Source organism: Heptranchias perlo, chromosome 15 (assembly GCF_035084215.1).
Source record: "Heptranchias perlo isolate sHepPer1 chromosome 15, sHepPer1.hap1, whole genome shotgun sequence".
Taxonomy (NCBI): Eukaryota; Metazoa; Chordata; class Chondrichthyes; order Hexanchiformes; family Hexanchidae; genus Heptranchias; species Heptranchias perlo.
Window position 1 is genome coordinate 56,613,486 of NC_090339.1, and position 26,065 is coordinate 56,639,550.

The 26,065-nt window shown below is 43.4% G+C and overlaps 1 protein-coding gene across 2 annotated transcripts in view; it reads right to left on the bottom strand.

Moving 5' to 3' along the window:
- si:zfos-2326c3.2 (mitogen-activated protein kinase kinase kinase kinase 4) overlaps window positions 1-26,065 on the bottom strand; it is a 255,016-nt gene that overhangs the window by 97,105 nt on the left and 131,846 nt on the right. For both annotated transcript variants that reach the window (XM_067997295.1, XM_067997294.1), the window contains exons 13-17: window positions 24,558-24,740; window positions 22,394-22,459; window positions 19,696-19,857; window positions 6,178-6,303; window positions 3,035-3,111 (exon numbers count right to left, since the gene is read on the bottom strand). In XM_067997295.1, coding sequence (XP_067853396.1) covers window positions 3,035-3,111; window positions 6,178-6,303; window positions 19,696-19,857; window positions 22,394-22,459; window positions 24,558-24,740 — 614 coding nt within the window. The remainder of the gene's footprint in view (window positions 1-3,034; window positions 3,112-6,177; window positions 6,304-19,695; window positions 19,858-22,393; window positions 22,460-24,557; window positions 24,741-26,065) is intronic.

The following is a 26,065-nucleotide window of genomic DNA, read 5'->3' on the forward strand; positions in this document are numbered from 1 at the left end:
GCTTGGCTCAGTTGGTAGCACTCTCGCCTCTAAATCATGGAGATTTGGCAGTTCAAGTCCCACTCCAGGACGTGAGCATGTAATTTTAGCTGATGGAGGTACTGGATCAAACATTACACAAAAGCTCTGTCTACTCGTTCCTATTGGAAGAGTAGGGATTTGTCCCAGGGGTCTGGTCAACATTCTCCCCTCAACCAACACCAACAAAAACAGATTAACTACTCATTCATCCAATTGCTGTTTGTGCAATCTTGCTGTTTATAAAATGTCGGCCATGTTTGCCTACATAATAATCACCTTGCATGTGAGGTGTTTCTGAGAGATGCGACAGGGCACTGTACAAGTGCAAGTCTTTCTTGCGCAATTTTAAAATTACCTTTTTGAAAAATGAAACTAATGGTAAATCAATCTTTTTTTTTAATGAGCTAAGCATGGAATACAACGCACTGAGAACAATTTAAGAAATGTAATGTAATCTTCTCCTCACAGTCTGGCACATGAATTGAAAGTACAGCCACAACAGACTTCCTCTTTCATCTGGTGTAGCACTGTAGTTCTTGTTCGTTTGATAAGAAAAGGAACAAGTGATACATACATAGTATTAAAATGCCTGAAGAAATAAGATCAAAACCATATAGCACTCTAGAGGGGTAACTTTCTTACTTCATGTTCCTGGTGGGGAATCTTGCCCACTGGGATTAAATCTCATAGATTTGGGGATTTTCTGACAATTTAAATTGACGGTCAAAATATGGTGCCTGTCACACATCCATATTCCTGATATGAATATCCTTCGGGAAGGTTCCTTGCCTGCATGCAGTGCAAAGTCAGAGTATAACCCCTTAGGTTAAATTACCCCTTGGAATTTAAGGACAATTATTTGAAAACGAATGACAGAAGAAAACCGTGACTGTTTTTACCATGTCCCTCAGCAAAGCAATCTTATCTACATGTTAACAAGACCATATCCAGAGCCACTAATGACAGTGCCAGAGGCAACTTCTAAGTTGCATGAGATCTGAAAATGGCCTTTTGAGCCAACAGGATATGAATCTGCAGGCTCAACAATGAAACAGGGGGAGGAGCAAGAGGGAGGGGACAGCATTGCTACAAAGATGAGGCAACAGCTGTGCATTTTAGTCAGCGTGAAATCTCCCATTCCAGAATGGTGCCTCAGCTTGTACGAGCACTGTAATAGTTGCAATACTTTCTTTTCAAACATCAATAAAAGCAATAAAAAGAACAATAACGACAACTTGCATTTATAGAAGGGGTGATTTTCCACGGGGGCAATTCTGAGCCATGGGCACTCCCGAAAAACAGTGTGAACACCGTTTATGCCATTGTTCCAAGGTTTCTGAGGTTCTTCCATCAAAGTTACGGCTGTCAGGTAGAAGAGTTTTGCATGAGCTGAGGTTTACTCAGGGTGGAGGATGGGAGGCTAACACAAACAGGCTTCCCTATCTCTGTAACCTCCTCCAGCCCTACAACCCTCCAAGATCTCTGTGTTCCACCAATTCTGGCTTTGCGCATCCCCAGTGAAGGGATCCGCAAAATTTCACATGTTCCCCCCCCTCCCCGAAGATTTATTGGAGTTATTAAAGAAACCCTGGTGTGACTGTGTTTTAAAAAATCCAGGGTCTTTCAAAATGGCTGCGGTCAGACACATGGCCAAAGGCCTGCAGCATTCTCTAACAGCTTGGCAGGCTTCGTGTTTCAGACAGGTTTCTTTGAACAATGCAGTTGCATTCACGCCCTGAGGCAAGCCATCAACGTTGCCGGTCTACACATCAAAATTCGAGCAGGAGAAATCCCAGGACAAAAGATAGCCCATCAAGGAACATTCGGAACAATGGAAAGCAGTTATGGAACAGATCAGTACAGGTACCGGCCATTAATGTAAATGGGCCAAGATTGGGACCCCTTTTGTCTTACGTTTTCAGCCCAAATCGGATAATGGAGCAAACTGATGGGGCGCGAAATTAACCCATTACTGGGAGGGTATAACTGGGGGCATCCCAGAACCTCTCTCTCTTTTCTCTTCGCCTTGGTCCAGTGTCCTGCTTGCCTGATAGCAACCAAGAAGGAAGGCCGTCCAGTAAACATCGCAACCACATGTCGAGGGCAGCAGCAGGACACAGGGGCCAGGCCTTTTCATCTGTTTCACGGTGAGCATTATTTTTTTTCTGGCCGCCACAAGACAACCTCGCTAGGTGTAAGGGTGGGAGTTAAAGGGGTATTGCTAAAATTGTGATTTTAGAATTTTCCCTCGATGTGTCCGTTTCTTCCACCCCGTTAAGTGTAAGACTGTATTGCATCCATAGCGATTCCTTTTATCTTGTGTATAATACTGTTTACTTAGTCATTTTAGTTTTCTTATTAATAAACATTGGTTTTCCTTGCACCAATCCACTGGTTCGTCTGTCCTTATTACCACTCGATAAGTCCTGAGCTCAGAATCAGGAAGGGGAAAGCGATTCGAAACCGCACAGCGGGCAGGGCAGCTCAGGAAAACATAACTGGCTGACCTACGATAAGCCCCTGAAACAAAACCCCTCACACCGATTTTAATCCCCCCACCATTGGCGGCCGTACTTTCAGCTGCCTAGGCCCGAAGCTCTGGAATTCCCTCCCTAAACCTTTCCACCTCTCTCTCTCTGCCTTTGAAAAGCTTCTGAAAACCTACATCTTTGACCAAGCTTTTGGCCACCTGTCCCAATATCTCCTTATGTGGCTCGGTGTCAAGTTTTATTTGATGATGCTCCTGTGAAGTGCCTTGGGAAGTTTTACTATGCGATATAAATGCAAGTTGTTGTTGTAGTAGTAGTGGAAGGGCAAGGGAAATTACAGATGAGCACTTTATCTTGTTATATTTTCACACTGCAATTTTTAGGATAACCAACTGTCACAGCTGGATCAATTCAGCGTTGCAGATCAGTGCAGCGCTGATCCTTATTAATCACTGTTAAAAATGGAGCTGATCAAGCAGCCTTGATTTAGTTATCTCTATTTAAAACAGACTGTGTTCACTAACCTGGAAGTACTTTTCTGACCAGCTTGACTGTTTATTTGGTCTCTGCTGTAGGATTTAGACACGGTCCTTTCAGGTACCTTATGAGTAAAAAGAATGTCAAATTATTTTTTTTAAACAATTGCACTCCTCAGAAGAAGTTACCACTACTGGACTAACCCTAAATTTGGACACATTCTAAACTCACTGTCATGCAGGAAAGCACCATTTGCTACAGGATTAAATTAGCATACATCGGAGCGCCATTCATTTCGAACCCAGCAAATAATCCCTGTTGCTGCAAAAATGCACTCATGATTTCATAAAACCTAAAGACTTAATTCAGTTATTACAACAATATCTACCATCTAAGTGATTAGGATCTGGAATGCACTGCCCGAGGGGGCGGTGGAGGCAGATTCAATCATGGCCTTCAAAAGGGAACTGGATAAGTACTTGAAAGGAAAAAATTTGCAGGGCTATGGGGATAAGGCGGGGGAGTGGGACCACCTGGATTGCTCTTGCATAGAGCCGGCATAGACTCGATGGGCCGAATGGCCTCCTTCCATGCTGTAACCTTTCTATGATTCTAAGAATGGTTGCAGTTAACCATTAACGTTATAAATAGCATCGCAGTATTTAAAACAAATATCAAAATATTGCAGGTGCTGGAAATTGAAGTAAAAACAGAAAATGCTGGAAACATTCAACTTGTATTTATATATTGCCTTTAACATAGTAAAACGTCCTGAGACACTTCACTGGAGCGTAATCAGACAAAAGAAAATTGACACCGAGCCAAAGGAGGACACATTAGGACAGGTGACCAATAGCTTGCTCAAAGAGGTAGGTTTTAAGGAGCATCTTAAAGGAGGAGAGTGAGGCGGAGAGGTTTAGGGAGGGAACACCAGAGCATAGGGCCTAGACGGTTTAAAATATGGCTGCCAATGGTGGTGTGAAGGAAGTAGGGGGATGCAATAGAGGCTGGAATTGGAGGAACAGAGTTCTCAGAGGGTTGTAGGGCTGGAGGAGGTTACTCAGCAGGTCAGGCAGCATCTATAGAGAGAGAAACAGAATTAACATTTCGTGTTCTGATGAAAGGTCATCGACCTGAAACATTAACTCTGTTTCTCTCTCCACAGGTGCTGTCTGACCTGCTGAGTGTTTCCAGCATGTTCTGTTTTTAATCACAGTATTTAAACTGCCTTGTAACACCATGAAAATCTCTGGAACATATTATTTTCTTTCTGCAGATGTGCAGTGGATAATAGACACCCAACTTATCTTTGAGCTAAGGAAATACTGACAATAGCTAATAGGGAATTATAATGAAAACTTTCCAGACTCCCAATTTATTTACTGCATAACCCGATAGAACACTACCACACAAAGCCAATTACTTCTTGCTGATAGTGCAAATTGGAGGACTAATCTTTCATTCTGTCACTATAAGAAGTAGAATGCACCTCAAAAACCAAAGATATCTTAGTCATAGGGCATATAATTTTGTTAACTGAATCTCATGCCAGTGATATTAATAGAAATCTACTAATCATAGGTATTGATAATGACTGTGGAAGTTTTGTAAACTCTTACCATGAATGCACTAGATGAATTATGAAATAAATTATGATTTTCATAACTTTAAAAAAAATTCTTTGGATATTTCTACATTAAATGTTAATCCAGTTCCACTACAGCAACAGTCAATCTCCAGAGTACAATCCTCTTTGCAAAGCATACAATTAGTTTCAGAAAATGAACGAACAGAGAATGTGGCATGTTATTTATATCAGAGATTCCTTGACAAACTCTGTTTTAGAGTCAGGAATTCAGCACCATGTTAACTGGAAGTGGAATTGGATTTGCTGCTCGGGTATCTCCAGCAAGTCAGTCAGTAATGTTCAATCAGCAGGTTACTGACATTTTGAAACTCCAGACGTCTTGAGATATCGTGGGACAAAATTTCATTATAATAAGGTTCCATGGTAGTTATAATCTCATTCGGATAGATTTAAGAAAGAATCTTGAATTTTGGACACAGATCTGAAGTGCTATAGTAAAATATTGATGCGTCACCCCTATTGAATCCTGAACTGAGAGAGGTTCAATCAGCCATGGTATGTGGTAATTCTGTCAAGACAATTTTATCTCCATCAAAACTGATAACACTGTCGTCATAGCCCAAGGAAATCTTATGCACATATAGAAGGCTCTTGATGTTGAGACCAAGGTATGAATTGTAACAGCGGGTTTAAAAAGAAAAAAAGAAAGACTTGCATTTATACAGTGCCTTTCACGACCTCGGGACGTCCCAAAGTGCTTTACAGCTAATGAAGTACTTTTTGAAGTGTAGTAGCAGTTGTAATGTAGGAAACACGGTAGCCAATTTGCACAAAGCAAGGTCCCACCAACAGCAATGAAATAATGAACAGATAATCTGTTTTAGTGATGTTGGTTGAGGGGTAAATATTGGCCATGACACCAGGGAGAACTCTCCTGCACTTCTTCGAAATAGTGTCATGGGATCTTTTACGTCCTCCTAAGAGGGCCTCCGTTTAACGTCTCATTCAAAAGACAGCATCTCCGACAGCGCAGCACTCCCTCGGTACTGCACTGGAGTGTCAGCCTAGATTTTGTGATCTGGTCTCTGGAGTGGGACTTGAACCCACAGCCTTCTGACTCAAAGGCAAAGAATGCTATCAACTGAGCCACAGCTGACACAGAAAGGGGAACGTGGCTCACGTCCAGCCAATTGAATTGCCTGTAACGGTCTAAAGTTATCACAGAACTAGTAGCACAGGTTTGTGACAAATTCCCCTTAAAGGTAATGGAAATTTACAGCAAAATCAATAAGGGGGAACATGGAAAAGGATCTTGTTTCTGGTTATGTGCAACGTACGAACCATCTGCTTCGTTAGATCGCCAATGGTCTCTCATGGTAGCTGAATGAGCTGCAGGAAAGAATTTTGGGCATTGCATATGTACACATTCATCAAATGGTTTTCTGCACCATCGAACAGATGAAAGGAGGTGATTCCAAGTGAGCATAAAATGAGGTGACGAGCTCCACTGCATAGGTGAAAAAGAAAATAAACCTGCAAAGATGTGTGGAGAACCTTGTTTACCTCTGAGCAACAAAGTAGTTAATGTGTCGATAACCATACCTTGGGAGGTGGCTCTTCATTGTCCCAAAATACTTCATCTTGTCCAGGAGATGTTGGAATCAGGACCATATCAGTTAAGGAAACAGAACTGGAAAGGTTGCCTCTGTATACCTTCAGGTTCAGATCCTGTGGAGATTGAATGCTAGTATTAATATGGATCACAAATACAAACAAAAGGCAGAAAAATAAAAATAAATAAGATTAATTTCATCATAATTAAGTGAAAAAAGTAAGTCTTAAAACCTCAAGTATAACAGTGATTGTTAGAAACATTTGAGTACCATTTAACATGTAGAGCAGTTTCTCCCATTCAGAAGCATGCCGATCACGCACTCTGGAGGTAAACTTTAAAAAATGCAAGTAATCAAACATTACTATAACTGATCCTCCCCCTCGCTCCCTTGGAACCTTACTTCCTCTTGGTGTTCGGCCAGATTCTCACCTGAGGCTGGGAATTTGCAATGGGAAGAGAGGGAAGAAGCATAGTTCTGATATCTGTTGGGTGAGTGTTTAACAAGCTAAATAAGTGAATTAGATTCCTATTTGAGTATTTCTACATTTCTTGGATCAGGTACGATTTCAGTTCACCCTCATCAGAAGATTTTAGAAAGCGATTTCCTCTCATTCTCAGCCTTTTGAATTCTGCCCCCTTGGAATTGACATGACCAAACTGGGATTCCATTGTACTCTCAACCCTATTGGATCCAGATTAAGACAAGACAAATCACTCTTATCTGTCACTCCATGGGTCCAATCGTCTCTCACTGAGATGGCAGCGCATGTGGGTAATTTTCACCTTCACTGCTTGGGCAATAAACTGAGGGATCGGATTTCTCGCCCATTATAGAACCTGCCTGATTTTAATTTCCAGCCAGAGAAGCTGCGATTGTTCTCCTTAGGGCAGAGAAGGTTAAGGGGAGGAAAGGTGAGGACTCCATTTGGGTATGCAGTTTTATAAATAGATTGTAAACAATTTTACAACACCAAGTTATAGTCCAACAAATTTATTTTTAATTCCACAAGCTTTCGGAGGCTTCCTCCTTCGTCAGGTGAACGGTATGGAGGAAGGAGGAAGCCTCCGAAAGCTTGTGGAATTTAAAATAAATTTGTTGGACTATAACTTGGTGTTGTAAAATTGTTTACAATTGTCAACCCCAGTCCATCACCGGCATCTCCACATTATAAATAGATGTTTAACGTAACACCAAGCAGCCCTTAAAGAAACTGTTCAATAGAGGTGTTCAAACTTATGACAGGTTTGATAGAGTAGATAGGGAGAAACTGTTTCCACTGGCAGGAGGGTCGGTAACCAGAGGACACAGATTTAAGGGAATTGGTAACAGAACCAGGGGGGAGATGAGGAGAATTTTTTTTCTGCATCAAGTTGTTATGATCTGGAATGCACTGCCTGAAAGGGTGATGGAAGCAGATTCATTAGTAACTTTCAAAAGGGAATTGGGTGAATACTTGAAAAGGAAAAAAAAACTGCAGGGCTCTGGGGAAAGAGCTGGGGGGTGCGACTAATTAGAGTCGGCACAGCTGTTAATTTTGTGATTTATATCAATTAGTGTTAATTGATTTCAGGTGGTGGGTATCAACTGGGGACTCTCTTGTATCCTTTTTATAGGCGAGCTTAGCTAGGGTGTGGTGTGAGTGTAATGGGAATCTCTGTGAATAAAGGTTGGAAGCAATTAAATACCAGGCTCTAGTATTCTTCACCACTTGGCTGTCTAATTTGTAACAACAGGCATGATGTGCCAAATGGCTTTCTTCTGTGATATATGATTCTATATGTAAGTCAGCCCTGTGTTCTAGTCCATCAGTCACGGCTTTGTATTTTTTTGGACTTCTATTATTCCAGGGGAGATATGTTTCCAAGTCTTTATCTGTCTAGATATTATCCCAAATTATATACTGAGATATTGCTCTGTCACTGACTGACACCAGGGACAGAGAAGTACCTGAGTGCCCAATTTGGGACGTTATCTGTCTAAGAGTCTACCAGCTATAGGGCACTATCTATCTGATTGCTCGTTAGTCCTGATAGAAAATCAGACAGATAGCGCCTCATACTTGCCTGAATCTCTAATACTGATAATTACTCAGAATTATACAATATGTAACACCATGGCTCCCAGAAACAAACAGCATCATATCGTGGGCAGAGAGAAACGTCAGCATACTCAGAAGCTGACCAAATATGTTTTATTATAAAACTATCAGAACCAAATTCCCGGTAGAAAGATTTCATAAACCCTACATTGAGTGTTAAATATAGGGGGTTGCTGCCATTTGAGGGAAAACGAAGATTGCACTTGGATATTCAGTTTTATAGGTGTTTAATGTAACACTAGCAACCCTTGAAGAAACTGTTCAAATGGTTCCCTTATAACAGCGATACTGCTCAATGCTAATCTTGCCCCCACTGTAAAGCTGCAGTGACCTTGTACAAACTTTAGCAAATGAGATTTTCCATTTCCAGCTGCTCTCTTCATTTTCAAATAAAATGTCTCCTTCAAATGTTTTTGATTTTTTTTTAAAAAGGTGCTTTTTTTGCTGATATTATCTCACTGTTAGGTATTAGCATCTGTTTTGAGGGCTGCACCAGCAGTTCTGCACCACAATGATAAATATAGTTGAATCCAGTTTCCAGGAAATTGCACCAGGGTCAGAACAAAGCAGCTTGGACCAGGATTATAGTTGGGTCATGACTCCAAGAAACAGCACATAAAGCAGGCAATTCCCGAATCTTTGTATCGCAGGCTATTCATTCACTGAGCAATTCAGTCCAAATGGAATGATGAGGAAGCACACACACATAAGTTGCCCAAAAATGATTAGACCTCTTAAATTCGCTGCGGTTTCCAAGTCAAATGTGGCAGCAGGTTGTCCATATTTAGCATGCTCAGCATAAAAATGAGGTAATTCTAGAAGGCATTATGCTTAGATCAGGATTTTGTATTTAAGTGATACATTTGGATTAAGAACTCTCGACAATGAATAGGAAGTGGTTTGCCACATTGGAATTCTATACTTGGATCAAAATTTTGCCCGGGCTTTACATTTCTCCAGAGTCAGCAGTATATCAAGATTACAGTCTTTTAAGTTAATTGACGTACTTAACTCAGACTAAAGAACGTTCTATGTCTCCGTATATTTCTCTAGTTCCACTTTGGCATCTTCAGATGTTGAGTCATAGGATCAACAGAAAATAATCTGTAGGCGTTATTTGGAAACGTGCAAAAAAACACTCAAAATTCAAAGGGTTAACTCAGAATGTGATAAGAAAGTTGTGGTTTGTCACCATTCTTGAGAAGCACTTGAGGGGTTGACTGACTGTGTGATACGTGGAGAAGGTGATGACGAGACCTGTTTCTGTTGGGTGTAAATACTGTCCCTGGGATTCTGCCCAAAACAGATGGTTCTCCCATTTGACTCTTCCAACTTTCATATTTATTTAATCTCCACTAATTTCTCTCTGGAAGGCTGCCAAAATGGGCATTCTCTCATTCAACTTTCTCTGGTAACTTGCCAGTGAGATTATTCTCCCACTTATTTCTCTCTCTCAGGAAATCTGTCCAAATGAGTCATTCTGCTACTTACTATTAACGTGTAGCAGGAGTGTCCAAGCATTTTTATCTTAGGTGCACAACATGGAACATCGAAAGTCACACATAAGGTTCAAATCAATTTCTTAAACTGCAGACACCAACAGATCTTGGGGTTCTGATTTAGGAAAACAGTGTTCAGAATAGCCCTTTCCAAACCTTCAGGCTCACAAAATTCGAATAGGACAAACCAGTGAATAAGGTATATTAGCACAAATAGAACTGAGTTGCCTGGGCTTTGTGGGTTGGATTGCAAGAGGTCGAGGGCTTGGTATGAAGGTCAGTTTTCTTAATTATTTATTTCTAACTTTTATTCTCTCCCAATTAATCACAAATATAAACCTCTTCAATCATATAATTGAGAGTAGAGTTTTAATAATCAAAACCAGCTGATGGAGAAAGTCCAACAATAATGTACAAATTGTAAACAAATATTACTCTTTATGAGGTATTTTTCCAGCGGGGCAGGGGAAGTTAACCACGTTATTTTTTTTATTTCAGTTCACGGGTGTGCCATGTACTATTGCTCAAGTGAGGGAAAAAGCATATCTCCTACTGCCAGGTGCCGATCAGTGCCAATCTACAACCAGCTACCGGAGAGGATACTTAGAGCAATTTGCACTCCAAGTTTACCTCCCTCATCTTGTAGAGATGTTCCAAGCATTTGCTTGTCAATTTCACCTTCTGGTATGTCCGAGATTGGAAACTGTCCACATAGGTTCCTGGCTCATGTCTAATTCCCCATCACTCTGTGACACAGCGCAATACTGGTGCTCTAATTATAGAATCATAGAATCATAGAAGTTACAACATGGAAACAGGCCCTTCGGCCCAAAAAGTCCATGTCGCCCAGTTTATACCACTAAGCTAGTCCCAATTGCCTGCACTTGGCCCATATCCCTCTATACCCATCTTACCCATGTAACTGTCCAAATGCTTTTTAAAAGACAAAATTGTACCCGCCTCTACTACTGCCTCTGGCAGCTCGTTCCAGACACTCACCACCCTTTGAGTGAAAAAATTGCCCCTCTGGACCCTTTTGTATCTCTCCCCTCTCACCTTAAATCTATGCCCCCTCGTTATAGACTCCCCTACCTTTGGGAAAAGATTTTAACAGTCACAAAAAATAAAGAATCATTTTTCAGACCTTCCTCAATAAAGTAATGGGATGAAACCAGGCTGTTTAGCATCCGTTTTTTTTAGGCGTTACATGGCCAACTAAGCTTTGAAAATGGGATCCGAGATGCATGTGTGCACTTCCAACGGGAATTATGCAGGACGCCATCTTGGTAAAGGGGTTTGCGTGCGCGCACCTAACCAACGCCGGCACCATGCAGAGCAGGTAAATTATGACACGGGTTAAGTGTGCAATGCTGATTTAAAGGGACTTTTAAAAAAAATTCATTCATGGGATGTGGGCTTCGCTGGCAAGGCCAGCATTGATCGCCCATCCCAAATTGCCCTTGAGAAGGTGGTGGTGAGCCGCCTTCTTGAACCGCTGCTGTTTTGGAACTCCACACTCCATCCAACGCACTGTCTTAACCTCACATAGCTGAACATGACTTAAAGGGCATGTAGGACCCCCCCGACCCCCCCCAACCAATGGTATTAAAAGGGATCATGCAGGAGTTACAAGTTAGTTGCTGGATTATTTCTTCTGGCTGCTGGTGCATTTGTGCTTGCTTTTGGAGGTTGCTTATACTTGGATAAAGTTTCAATACTCTACAGGGAGTGGGCTGGCTGGCTGACAGGCAACAGCAAGGGCACTGGCGGAGTGGCTGGGGTGGGAGCAGGAATGCTGTCATCCTGAGAGAGGACAGCAGGTTCGTGTTCCATGAAGCCACTGCCACTTGCTGCCTCCTGTTATGCGCCACCTTCTCCAGCAAAAAAGAGGGAAGTGTGTCAGTGAGTGTCCTGCAAGATGTTTGGGTGATGTGGCTGTCACGGTTGAATAGCTACCAGTGTGTGTGAATTATGAGTTGTGGGTGTGAGGCTTGTAACAGTGCTAAGTGTGTGAGGGTGAGATAAAGCGTATGATTTTAAGAGTTGAGTACTGATTGAAAGAGATTGTTGTTTGGTGGGTGATGGTGGATACGGCTAGTGGTGCAGTTGGTATGATATGCCACCTGAAGCTTGAACTCACTCACCTTGACAACTCGTTTTAAATCATTGAACTTCTTCCTGCACTGCATGCTCCTGGCACTTGCCTCCTCTGCTACTTCCTCCCACTACCTCTTGAGCGTATGTCTGGAGGGCCTTCTGTATCTCTGCGGATACAGGATGCCCCTTCTTCCCTCCACCTCTTGCATCAAGGCCACCAGTGCATTATCAGAGAAACTTGGTGCGTGCTCTGTCCCAGGCGCAGCCACTCTTCAAAGTATCACAGCCCAGGTTCAGTTTTGAAATGACTCCCACCACTTCTTGCAGCCACAATGCACCTCCCCCTTTAAGAAGCGCGAGCCGCTCGCGATATCAGGTCCCCCTGCTGATGCGTGCAGCCAATCAACAGCGCAGGTAGTGCTGGCTGCACGCAGCAATCATTTAAAACAGCAGGCAGCACAAATGTAACAACACGAATGAACGGGCATGGTTTAATCACGTACTGCGATCCCCATGCCTGTTTTCAAGGGTTATCCAATTTAACCCCCTATGTATTTAACTACAGTACTTTTAAAATAGAAATATAGGGTCACATTGGGATATACCTTTGGGACTTGGGTTCAGGTCAAGCCCCAGAGCGATTAGCTGAAAGTCCTCATCTGTCCACTGGCTGCAAGGAATTTATGTGAAATGAGATAGGGAAGTCTCAGTCCAATTCCAGGTGAACTTTAGCCGACAGCACAACACTGCTTCTAATTTGGCAGTCTCACTCAGGCCACAGGTTGCTTGGTGTTGGTAACGTATCACACTTGTGCGTAGGGACTACTCTTCTGCAGTTGGGGCGGAGACATATTTATCGGGGGCAGACGAGAAGCAGCTACACTTAGCATTTAACTGTGCTACATCTGACCTGATCATGCTTAATGTTTGTAAACAATTTTACAACACCAAGTTATAGTCCAACAAATTTATTTTAAATTCCACAAGCTTTCGGAGGCTTCCTCCTTCCTCAGGTGAATCGTGTCGAATGACTTCGACACGATTCACCTGAGGAAGGAGGAAGCCTCCGAAAGCTTGTGGAATTTAAAATAAATTTGTTGGACTATAACTTGGTGTTGTAAAACTGTTTACAATTGTCAACCCCAGTCCATCACCGGCATCTCCACATCATGCTTAATGTTGACACTGGGTGCCTGAAATGGAGAGCATTCCTCTCCCCAGCACTAACATCCCTCACCCAGAAAATAAATAAAACCTTTGGTCTTGGTCTAGGACTTGGGCAGAGTTGTAGCAGCCAAATTGTGCTCGGTTTGGTCGTAGTTTTCTGATGGACGATGACACGGCTGTGAGGTGGTGGGGCCCTGTAGTGCTCCAGTACATTGTGCTGTGGGATTCTTAGACACAGGGGAGTAATTCTAAACTAACCCGTGTCGTGGGATTGGATCGGCCACCAATGGAAAGTAAAACAGGCAGCCGATCAGATCCTGTAGATTTCCCACCGGGCAGGTTTCAACAACAACAATTTGTAAATCTTTTTTGCACTTTCTCCAGTGGTTCTGCATCCTTCTTGTAAAATGGAGACCAGAAGTGTGCGCACTATTCTAAGTGTGGTCTACATAAGTTAAGCTCTCTGCTTTTGTATTCTATTCCTGTAGAAATGAACCCCAGTGCTTTGTTTGCACTTGGTTAACCTGCATTGCTACTTTTAATGATTTATGAATCTGTACCCCTAGATCTGTTTGTGCTTCTACCCCATTTGGACTCTTACCCCAATTTAAGCTTGCTCCTTCCCACAAGGAGAGAAAAAAAAGTTACAAATTGCAGAGCAAATCACACTGAGTCATTCCCAAACACATTCCAGCTACCAGATCAAGACAGATGACTCAGCACAGGCACGTACTAACCAACTCTGTCTACAACAGCAGAAGGAGGGTGGGGGTGGGAGGTCTAAAGAGAAGGAAATTAAATTGAGCCAGCCAAACTATTGAACAGAAATTTACAGAAAGGCAGTGTTACTGCTACATACATTACTATTACATGGAATCACATAGAATGTACAGCACAGAAACAGGCCATTCAGTCCAATAGGTCCATGCTGGAGTTTATGCTCCACATGAGCCTCCTCCCACCCTTCTTCATCTAATCTTATCAGTATATTCTTCCATTCCTTTCTCCCTTGTGTATTTATCTAGCTTCCCGTTAAATGCATCTATGCTATTCGCCTCAATTACTCCTTCTGGAAGCGAGTTCCGCATTCTAACCACTCTCTGGGTAAAGAATTCCCTCTTGGATTTATTAGTGACTATGTTATATTTATGGCCTCTACTGGAAACATTTTCTCTATGTCTACCCTATCAAACCCTTTCATAATCTTAAAGGCCTCTATCAGGTCACCCCTCAGTCTTCTCTTTTCTAGAGAAAAGAGCCCCAGCCTGTTCAATCTTTTCTGATAGGTATAACCTCAGTTCTGGTATTATCCTAGTAAATCTTTTTTGCACCTTCTCTAGTACATCTTTATCCTTTTTATAATATGGAGACCAGAACTGTTCACAGCACTCCAAGTGTGATCTAACAAAGGTTCTATGCAAGTTTAACATAACTTCCCTGCTTTTCAATTCTATCCCTCTAGAAATGAACTCCAGTGCCTTGTTTGCTTTTTTTCATGGCCTTATTAACCTGTGTCACTACTTTTAGTGATTTGTGTATCTGTATCTCCAGATTCCTCTGCTCTTCAAACCATTTAGCCTCGTATTTTCCAAGGAGTACGTGGTCTCCTTATTCTTTCTACCAAAATGTACCACCTCACACTTATCCATATTGAAATTCATTTGCCAATTACACGGCCATTCTGCAAGTTTATTAATGTCTCCCTGTATTTTGTCGCAGTCCTCCTCAGTATTAATCATATCCCCCAATTTGATGTTGTCTGCAAATTTTGAAATTGTACTTCTGATTCCCAAGTCCAAATTGTTTTTGTAAATGGTGAACAACAGTGGTCCCAGCACCAATCCTTGTGGAAACCCACTTCCCACCTTTTGCCAGTCTGAGTAACTACCTTTAACCCCTTCTCTGTTTTCTGTTTTGTAGCCAGCTTGCTATCCATTCTGCTACTTGTGCCCTGACTCCACAGTCTCTGACTTTAGTCATGAGTCTAGAATGTGGTACCTTATCGAAGGCCCTTTGAAAATCCAAATATATTGGGCCCGATTTTAGCAGGGCTGCAGGTTCTCGGCGGATGGGCTAGCGGGCGCGTGGGTAACGTGCCTGGTGAAATTAGTGGATTTCCCACGCGATCGTAGCAGGCAACCCACTAATTGGATGCACTTACCTGCTCCTCCGGGTTCCCCGCTGCTGATCTGCGCGTCGGGCGGGCTGCACATGCGCAGTAAGATCTGTCAGCTGGAGGCGCTCTATTTAAAGGGGCAGTCCTCCACTGACAGATGCTGCAACAAATAGCAAAGATGACTGCATGGAGCAGCCCAGGGGGAAGGCTGCTCCCAGTTTAATGATGCCTCACCCCAGGTATCAATACATGGGGTGAGGAGGAGGGGGAGGACAGAGATCTTCCACCCGGCGGGCGGGAGGAAGCGGCCCGCCTCCGCCACCAGGAAGGCCTGGCTCGAGGTGGCAGAGGGGGTCACCTGCGCCACCAACATATCGCCCATCTGCACACAGTGCAGGAGGAGGTCCAATGACCTCAGTAGGTCAGCCACAGTGAGTACACGTAGTCCTTCCCCTACAATCCGTCTGCCACATCACTGCCCCCACCCCACATCTCCTTCGGCACTGCCAACACTACTCTGTCACATCACCCCTCATACCCACTCAAACCCCATCCTCATCTTACCTGCACCTACTCACCTCGCCAGTACTCACCCCGCCACTACCACTCAACCCAATCCTCATACAATCTCATGGCTCTATCCCATACTCACCCTCTCGTGCATCTCTCTCACTCAACCTGCCACCACCTGTGCTGCAGCCACAGGGCATGCATCACATATGTGCAGTAGGCAGCGTAAGGCAAACGTGTCGTGAGCATGAAGGGGATGCACAAGGGTGTTTGAGGGTTTGTCATGGTTGTTACTTATATTGAATTTCAGAACAACTCACATCACACATCATATTGGCACCACTACTGCCATGTCTTCGCGAATCCTGTCCGGTTTGTGCAATAATGCCCGCTCCTGGGTATCACTATGAGGACCCACCACTGATGCCACCCATTGTGTCACTGCAGAGTGGGTGTAGGTGTATTTGCAGGGCTCTTCTGCGCAGACGACTGAGAGACATCGGTGATGTCCCCGGTTGCACCCTGGAAGGCTGCGGAGGAGAAGTTCGGGAGGGCAGTGGTGACTTTGACAGCGACAGGTAGGAAGATGGTGCTCGGGCCAGCCAGGAGCAGATCAGCATGAAAGAGGCTGCAGATGTCCACGGCGACATGTTGAGTGACTCTGAGCCTCCGTGTGCACTGCTCCTCAGAGAGGTCCAGGAGGCTTAGCCTCGGTCTGTGGAACCTGTGGCGAGGGTAGTGCCCTCTCTCTGCAGTAGCCCTCCCTCCTGCTGTACAGGTGGATGTGTCACAGCACTCTGTTGTGGAGCTCCACGTGTCAGAGGTGGACGACGTGGCTGACGAGGCTGGTGAGGCTGGTGATGCTGTTCGCCCTCCGAGGAGGTCATGACTGCAGCTACGGCGGCCCCCATCTGCAAGATGTACATCTGAGGGGGTCCGCAAGGTAGGTACATGTCTCCGGACCCCGGGGTAAGTGTGCAGGTTGGTGACGTTGACCGTCAGGAGGAGGGTGGTGGAGGCCAAACTTTGTCCCAAGTGACAGAGTGGCCTCCTGCAATGGGTGAGGGTCTCCCGCCCCCACCTGTCAAATGGACCTTTGCAGCTGCCACAGGCTGACAGCTGCAACACGTCCATTCGAGCTGGGAGTGTGGGAAACAGTCCCATGTTGTTCAAAAACCCCACATAGTCCCTTAATCAGGTCAGTTAATGACCTGAAATACCAAACTAAATATTGTCAAGTGGCATCCCGCTGGCTTTAATTGCCTGCGGGATTCCCACCAGCGGGGGCTGCGCGTGCACGCCGGAGCATCAGCGGGGAACCCGGAAGTGGGCGGGATCGAGGTGGGATCCGGTCCTGCTCCTGGATTTCCCGATTTTCGGGGCCCCCCCGCCGAGAACGCACCCGATAGCGGGTGGTAAAATCGAGCCCTTTACATCTACTACATTACTCTGGTCTACCCTTTTTGTTTCTTCTTCAAATAAATTAATAAAGTTGGTCAAGCACAACCTTCCCTTTTGAAATCTGTGCTGACTATTCTTTATTATATTTTCGGTTTCTAGATGTTTTTCTATCACATCTTTGAGTAAGGATTTCATTATCTTTCCTACCACCGACGTTAAGCCAATTGGTCAATAGTTCCCTGGACTGGTACTATCTGCTTTTTTAAACGTAGGAATCACATTAGCTATCCACCAGTCCTCTGGCACTATTCCCTTTTTTAATGAATTTTGATATATATGTAATAGTGCCTCTGCTATCTTCTCCCTAACTTCTTTTAAGATGCATGGATGCAATCCATCCAGACCAGGGATTTTATCCTCTCTAAGTTTGATTAGTTTATCAATTATCTCCCCCCCTTTCTATCTTAAATATCTTTGTATCTTTTCTGATCTCTTCTTCATGCTCACCTTGTTAGTCTCCCTGGTAAATAATGAGGCAAAGTAATTATTTAATATTTCCGCCATTTCGCTGCCATTACCTGTGAGTTTATAATGCGTATTCCTTCGTGGCCCTATCCCAATCCTGATTTTTCTTTTATTATTTATGTGTCTGCAGAATACTTTACTATTTCTTTTTATATTCCTTGATAATTTAATTCCGTAGTTTCTCTTCCTAATTGTTTTTCTAACTTATTTCCTAACCTTTTCATATTCCCTTTTGTCATCCTCTCGTTTGTTCAATTACTGTGTAAGCTGCAAAGACAATTCAGTTCTCAAAGGACTATTAACTTACCTGAATGTATTGTAATGTCACAAGAGTGCCTTGCAAGCACAAAAATAGCCTGACAACATTCTATTGGCTAAGGTCACAACCTTCCGCTCACACAACAGGGAAACAAAATTAATGTGATTACAAACCCCTTTAGAATCCCAATTTTATCCTGTCTCATAATGGGGCTTCATCAGACTTTGACCTTAATACCTTAAAATTGAGACAAATGCAAATCACGTCCCACATCTTTGCAAAGATCTGTTATGTTGATTTCATATGACAACTGGACATAGCTCATTAGAGGCTTTGATGAGCTGAGCTTTGTTTTCTAATGGCAAATAGGAATGCACAAGTGAGTGATTTTATATATTGCTGATGAGCTGGTGGTGAGAAGAGTGATTTTATTTGGTTTGGATTTACTTCAGTGATCTTGGCTCAATTTGGGCTCCATTGAACCAAGGCTCCTCATTTATCTCTATTACTTCCAACACTTCTACATTGCCACAAGGAGCCCAGGAGACTGATGCACAATGGAGATCCCCATTTATCTCACTTTCCACTGGCGTTCCAATCAAAGTCCAATGGAGGCTGAATATCTGCGTTTCCCAGAGCTGAAAGGGAAGGGATCTGGCTCCCTGCATTTAGCTGCAAGTGGAGACCCAATGGCAGCTTGTGAGATCCATTAAAATCTGGTATCCAAAACTATCAGGTCTCTGGGGGTCTTTTATATTGAAAAGTGCAGTCAATGGTGGGATTACCATGCACCAGCCATTGATAGCACTCCTTCAATGAAAAAAGTGCCTTCCTCAGCCCTCTCCAGGAGATTTTGTCTGCTGGAAAAAGCCCAGAATTTCAATGGGAGCCAAGTTCCTAATGAGGGAAGTTAAAAGAATACTGGCACCCTATTAGCAATCCATGCAAAATAAGACTAAAATTGGAATATTAGGACACTATCCAATTCTCTTTTCAAAGTTGCGCTCACCATATAGTTATACGGATATAACTATTTTTCTGTATTAACAGGGTACAATTTGTAGTTCAACCAGGAATTTTGTACTTGGCCCTGATTCCCCATTGAGTAAGTTGCTACAGATGATTCCACTTATGGAGAAGTAAAAACTAGGGGCTATAAATATAAGATAGTCACTAATAAGTCCAGTAAATAATTCAGGAGAAACTTCTTTACCCAGAGAGTGGGTAGAATGAGGAACTTGCTACCACAAGGAGCAGTTGAGGCGTACAGCATAGATGCATTTATGGGGAAGCTAGATAAGTACATGAGGGAGAAAGGAGTAAAAGGATATGCAGATAGGGTTAGATGAAGTAAGGTAGGAAGAGGCTCGTGTGGAGCATAAACAATGGCGCAGACAAGTTGGGCCGAATGGCCCGTTTCTGTGCTGTAAATTGTATGCAATTCTACGTAATAAGCGTAGGATTTAACAGCACAGTAGGAGGCCATTCAGCCAATCCTGTCTGTCTTTGATACAGCAGACCACAATCACTGCCCTGATCTCTCTCCGTAGCCGTGTACCATCATCTGCTGCTGTTAGCTCTGCCATCGGGGGTCAGTGTTGAGTAGAAGCCAAGGTGCCTCTCCACTTTGGTAAGAACAATTGACAGGTGCGTCAGTCCCCGATGCCCTTAGCTGCCTCCAAATGTCCCTGACAGCGGCAGGGCAAGGGGAGCGGTCTTACCTGATCATCTGAGCTGGGGAACGACGCAGGCATTTTGGAGAGACCTAAAAGAAAGAGTTAAAAAAAAAGCATTCTCCACTTCAAACACTTGCATCGTGACAGTGTAATTACCTGTAAGCCTGTGGGCCTTTTTAAAGCAGGGGTACAGGGGCTTGTTCTGCCTCCGTTTGTGGGGTCACAGTGTGGAGGTATAGGAGGTCCAGGGCCTATCTTGTTCAGTTTGGAATGTGATAAAGCTAAGCCATCACCCGTTCTCTTCTGTTTATCTGCACCCTAAATAGAAGGTAAGCCAAAGGGTTAGGCGAAAATATGAAGACGGCAAACTTTGTTATTACAACATTAAAAATTCCACTCTACAATGGTGTTCTCCATTTATAGTTTTAGTCGTTTAAAGTTGCCTAGCTATAGATGAGATAGCACCCTAAATCGGAAGGAGTTAGCTGTTACATGGGTCAAATTGGACATTGATCAGAGGTTTCCAAGTTTGAATTTGATGTAATTTGTCTGGGGGTAGTGGTTGTGAGTGCGGAGATGGGCTTGCACCTGCTCCTTAGTTCTGCAAGACTGAAGGGACCAGAACTGACCTTGGACCTTGAGCTTGAAGACTGAATCTGAATTCTAAAGCTAAGTGCTATGGAACATTGATTACTCAACACTATAGTTAAGCTCAGTTTCAGGTTTTTTGGAGGACACAAAACCTCAAGCAGCATTCCATAAAGCATATGAAGCAATGACAACCTGAACTGCAAGTGCGGAGATGTGACAACATTGAGTTCAAAACCCTTTGTTAAGGATTACATTCTCTTTATGTGTTCAGGCATCAATAGCAGGCAGGTTCTAATTTGTTCTTGTGGACCTTGACAAAGCATAGCCTTTAATCATTCTGTCTTTCATTTGTGCTACTTCCTTTCTTGTCTCGTTATCTTTTGTGATTCTCTTTACACCACACTTTCTGTCTTAATTTCTTGCTTACAGGAGAGAAACTGAGTTAGCAAAGAGTCAGGTACAACTTGCTGCTTGCTGTCCTCCTGATCCTATTTTCCAGTCCAATCCCTCTTTTTCTCATCTTATTTTCCCTCTTTGATGCCTGGTCTCTTTTCTTCATATTCTTGTGTGATCATTGTTCATTGCTCTTCCTATGGTCTTATTTTCCCCCTTTTTTTCCTTTTATCTCACTACTTCCATGTACCTGTGTGCTCACTATTTGTTGCCCACGTCCTAGTCTTGCCCCAGCCCAACATACTATTCTTGAGCCTGCTTTTTCATTTTACGCCAATCTCTCTATGCATATATTTTATTTCTCACATCTCATAAGCCACTAATCTCCACAATGTACCCTGTATGTATCATACGTATTATGGCTGATAATTCAGTGCCAGTCAAAGATGCAGAATATCTTGATCTGGTAGAGGTCTTTAAAATTATGAAAGGGTTCAATAGGGTAGATGTAGAGAAGATGTTTCCACTTGTGGGGGAGGCCAGAATTAGGGACCATAAATAAAAGACAGCTACTAATAAATCCAATAAGGAATTCAGGCGAAACTTCTATACTCAGAAAGTGATAAGAATGTTGAACTCGCTACCACATAGAATGGTTGAGGCGATTAGCATAGATGCATATCCAGCGAGTTACATGGAAACTACCGCACAGAAACAGGCCATTCGCCCAACTGGTCTATGCCGGCGTTTATGCTCCACACGAACCTCCACCCTCCCTACTACATCTAACCCTATCAGAATACCCTTTTATTCCTTTCTCTCTCATGTGCTTATCTAGCTTCCCTTTAAATGCATCTATGGTATTTGCCTCAACTATTCCTTGTGGTAGCAAGTTCCACATTCTCACCACTCTTTGGGTAAAGAAGTTTCTCCTGAATTCCCTATTGGATTCATTAGCGACTATTTTATATTTATGACCTCTAGTTTTGGACTCCCCCACAAGTGGAAACATTTTCTCTACGTCTACCCTATCATTATCTTAAAGATCTCTATTAGGCCACCCCTCAGCCTTCTCTTTGCTAGAGAGAAGAGCCTGTTCAGCCTGACAAGGATATCCTCTCAGTTTTGGGATCAACTTTGTGAATCTTTTTTGCACCCTCTCCAATGCCTCTTTATCCTTTCTATAATATGGAGACCAGAACTGTTCACAGTCAAGGGGAAGATAGATAAATACATGGGAGAGAAAGGAGTAGAAAGATATATTGACAGGGTGAGATGAAGCAAGGTGGGAGGAGGCTCGTGTGGAGCATAAACACCAGCATAGAGCAGTTGGGCTGAATGGCCTGTTTCTGTGCTGTAAAATTCTATGTAATTCAGTTCACAACTGTTTACAGGTTTGACACAGTTCTAAAGGTCTATTATATATAAAATAACTGAAAGACACCATCAAGTGGTACAATATTTATCCATTCTATGCCTTTGTTAGACCAGGGTTTAGAATTATTCCGAAGTGCGGTGCATGGTGTCAGCTACTTGGTGATGTTGTACTCATCACTAATGCACAATATTACATTTTCCACGAATAGCTAGCTTTTTTTTCATTGAGTTAAAATCCTGCTAGTTGTTCAAGAAACACCACCAAAATATTGTAACCATTCCAGTTTGGAATTCGAATACTATTTAAAATGGCTTGCACAAATTGTGTGGTCCACTTTAAGACGCCACAATCGTTGCGACAGGAAACGTGTATGGGAGTTCCTTGTACCTGGGACAGACTGGGCTTTTCTCCCATGAATCAGATACCCGGCCATGCCCAGAGAATAAGCCATGTGAAAATATAACGGGAAGTTAGCAAACCATGCTTGTGTACCTGCTGCTGAGGTACATCCATCGCTTTGAAGTTTTCACTCATCCGAGACTCTGAAAGACCATCCGTCTGCAGATAGATAACATTTAGATAATATCAGTTCAGAATGAATGGACGGATTAACAAGTGCGTTGTTCGAGAAAGATCGTAAATCACATCAAAGGAAATATTTGACAAGTTCTCTTAAAAAAAATTTACACATGATTCCCAAAAAGGCATGGGATGGAATCCTTCTTGGACCCTCGATTAAAGCATTGCAGACTCCAGAAGATTTAATCTTCTCTTGTAATTTCCGCTCATTTCAATGGCAGAAACTGGATCTAATTAAAAGTAGGCATCAAACATTTGTTTTAGAAAGTTTACATTGGACTTCATCCCATCTAAAAAGCACATTTTGAGGATACTCAAACTTCACTATGGTGATAGCTACTATAGTATGAGCCGTGGCTCAGTGGGTAGCATTCTTTGCCTCTGAGTCAGAAGGTTGTGGATTCAAGTCCCACTCCAGAAAATTGAGCACAAAATCTAGGCTGACCGCCCCAGCGTTGTACTGAGGGAGTGCTGCACTGTCAGAGGTGTCGTCTTTCTGATGAAACATTAAACCAAGGGCTTCATCTGCCCTCTCAGGTGGATGTAAAAGATATCATGATGCTATTCTAAGAACAGCAGGGGAGTTCTCCCCAGTGTCCTGGCCAATATTTTTTCCTCAGCCAGTATTACTAAAATAGATGGTCTGGTCATTTATTGCATTGCTGTTTGTGGGAGCTTGCTGTGTGCAAATTGGCTGCTACGTTTCCTACATTACAATAGCACTTTGGGACGTCCTGAGGTCATGAAAGGCGCCATAGAAATGCAAGTCTTTCTTTCTTTCTGAGTGCACAGTGCAGCAATGTGGCAGTCCATGGGGGAGTAGGTGAACTCAGGACTGCCCATCTGGCGAATTCCTGATCTCAGCCACGTTCTCAGAGAAAGATGCCAAGTGAAGGCTGGATGCTTTCCAGAGAAAGAAAGCTGGAGGGTAAATCAATGCAGGACCTTGTGCAGCCTACATGACAGATAACATTCGCGCCAGATAAGTGCCAGGCAATGACCATCTCCAACAAGAGAGAGTCTAACCACCTCCCCTTGACATTCAACGGCATTACCATCGCCGAATCCCCCACCATCAACATCCTGGGGGTCACCATTGACCAGAAACTTAACTGGACCAGCCATATAAATACTGTGGCTACGAGAGCAGGTCAGAGGCTGGGTATTCTGCGGCGAGTGACTCACCTCCTGACTCCCCAAAGCCTTTCCACCATCTACAAGGCACAAGTCAGGAGTGTGATGGAATACTCTCCACTTGCCTGGATGAGTGCAGCTCCAACAACACTCAAGAAGCTCGACACCATCCAAGATAAAGCAGCCCGCTTGATTGGCACCCCATCCACCACCCTAAACATTCACTCCCTTCACCACCGGCGCACTGTGGCTGCAGTGTGCACCATCCACAGGATGCACTGCAGCAACTCGCCAAGGCTTCTTCGACAGCACCTCCCAAACCCGCGACCTCTACCACCTAGAAGGACAAGGGCAGCAGGCGCATGGGAACAACACCACCTGCACGTTCCCCTCCAAGTCACACACCGTCCCGACTTGGAAATATATCGCCGTTCCTTCATTGTCGCTGGGTCAAAATCCTGGAACTCCCTTCCTAACAGCACTGTGGGAGAACCGTCACCACACGGACTGCAGCGGTTCAAGAAGGCGGCTCACCACCACCTTCTCGAGGGCAATTAGGGATGGGCAATAAATGCCGGCCTTGCCAGCGACGCCCACATCCCATGAACGAATAAAAAAAAAAATCTCAGCGGCGAGAGATGTCTGGGAGCAGGTTTCCTGCTCTCCATCCGATGGCACCTGGCACATGACTTGAAGGGGCCTCGAAAGGAAAAGGAAGGGAAAAACGAGCTAGAAAGAACATGGCATGTATGGAACAACCTTTATTATTTTATGGGAACCATTGAGGAAAAACATGCCAGAACATTACAACAGTGTATTATAAAGAATTGCAGGCAAAACCTGTTTTTATTATTAGTTGCAAACCAACACAGACCTCAGTGGTAACATTTGACCTTTAAGTGACTAAATTGAGGGAGCTCAGACACCGTGGGAAAATGCATACCTGTTTTTTCTCAGCTTTCCTTTTCCCTTCCACTATCTTCCACCTTTCCTCCTCTGCCCACCTCCTTTCTTCTTCTCCTCCTCCTCCTCTACTCCTCTGTTCTTTTCTGTGTTTCTCCTTCATCTCTGGCTTCTTCTGCCCACATTCCTGCTGTTTCCGCAGCTCCTGTTCCCTCTTGTGGTGCTGTGCGAGTTAGCGCAGAAATGGCAGTTATCAGAAAAACCGAGACCAGTCGATTTACTTTACCAGTCAGATATTAGGCTTCAGCAGAAAATAAAGTATTGCATGAATCACGCGTCTGTTAACCAACACAATGGGGGTAATTTTGACTTTGGGTGATAGTGTAAAACGGCCGATATCGGATCAGATGCACGTTGTACATAGAATTACATAGAATGTACAGCACAGAAACAGGCCATTCGGCCCAACAGGTCCATGCTGGTGCTAATCTCCACATAAGCCTCCTCCCACCCTTCTTCACCTAACGCCATCAACATATCAATAGAAGTCAAAAGAAATGCAAATCGGGAGAGATGTATAACAGGCGCCTAAATTGATATGGCCCTTTTTACACTATCACCCAAAGTCAAAAGTACCCCCAATTACTCCAGGTGTATGAACATTATTAGATGATATGGAACTTGTGTTAAGGTATGATTTTACAGAATCAGATATTGTACAACTTTTGAATATCAAAAGAATATATGAAAATAAGGGATAAAGAAAGATCGCTTAATCCTTTGAACCCATTGCACTTTAATTGAGAAGGCTTGGGGTTGGCTGGTCAATTTTGTAGATAACCATTTCATTCCTATCTCTTCAGATGTAAGCAAACTATCCCTGTTATCACAACTCCAGGTCCTTACCATATCAACCTTACACTTGGTCCTCCTTACCTTGGAGCAGCTTTACCCAGGAGGGTTATTGCCTCTTCACAACATCAGAATTTTTAGGACTAGATGAACACCACTAGGTTCAAACAAACCTGATTTTGTTTCATAGGAAACCCTCCCAATACCAAACATATTCTGTGCTCCCAGGGAACAGATACCACAACTCTATTACCTTTTGGGTGAAAACGTTCAGCCCGACTTCCCTTCTTATTCTAAATTGCTCATGTTCAATTTGCGTTCCCTCACGTTGGCTCTCCGCCATCGTGAACAGTTTGCCTGGATTTGCTTTCAGCTGCATAAAACCCACCACAGCGGGAGATTCTGCTCTCAGCGATCAAATTGTTCTGACATCATTAACTGACACCGTATTTGTACTGTTAGTTACACAGCAGGAAAATAACCCAGCGAAATCAAACTGTCAATTTACAGTCAGATTAATCTTAATGCAGTATTGATACATGGCCACTGCTCTCCTCTTACGGGTTTTTCTAAGTTTCATTGGATGACCGAGGTAGAGACAAGGAGGGGTCTCTATGAAGTTCCCTGCGGATTGATGGTAGAGCACTGTATCAAAATATTTCCTTCAGCAGCTAAGGACCAAGAGAATAAACATAG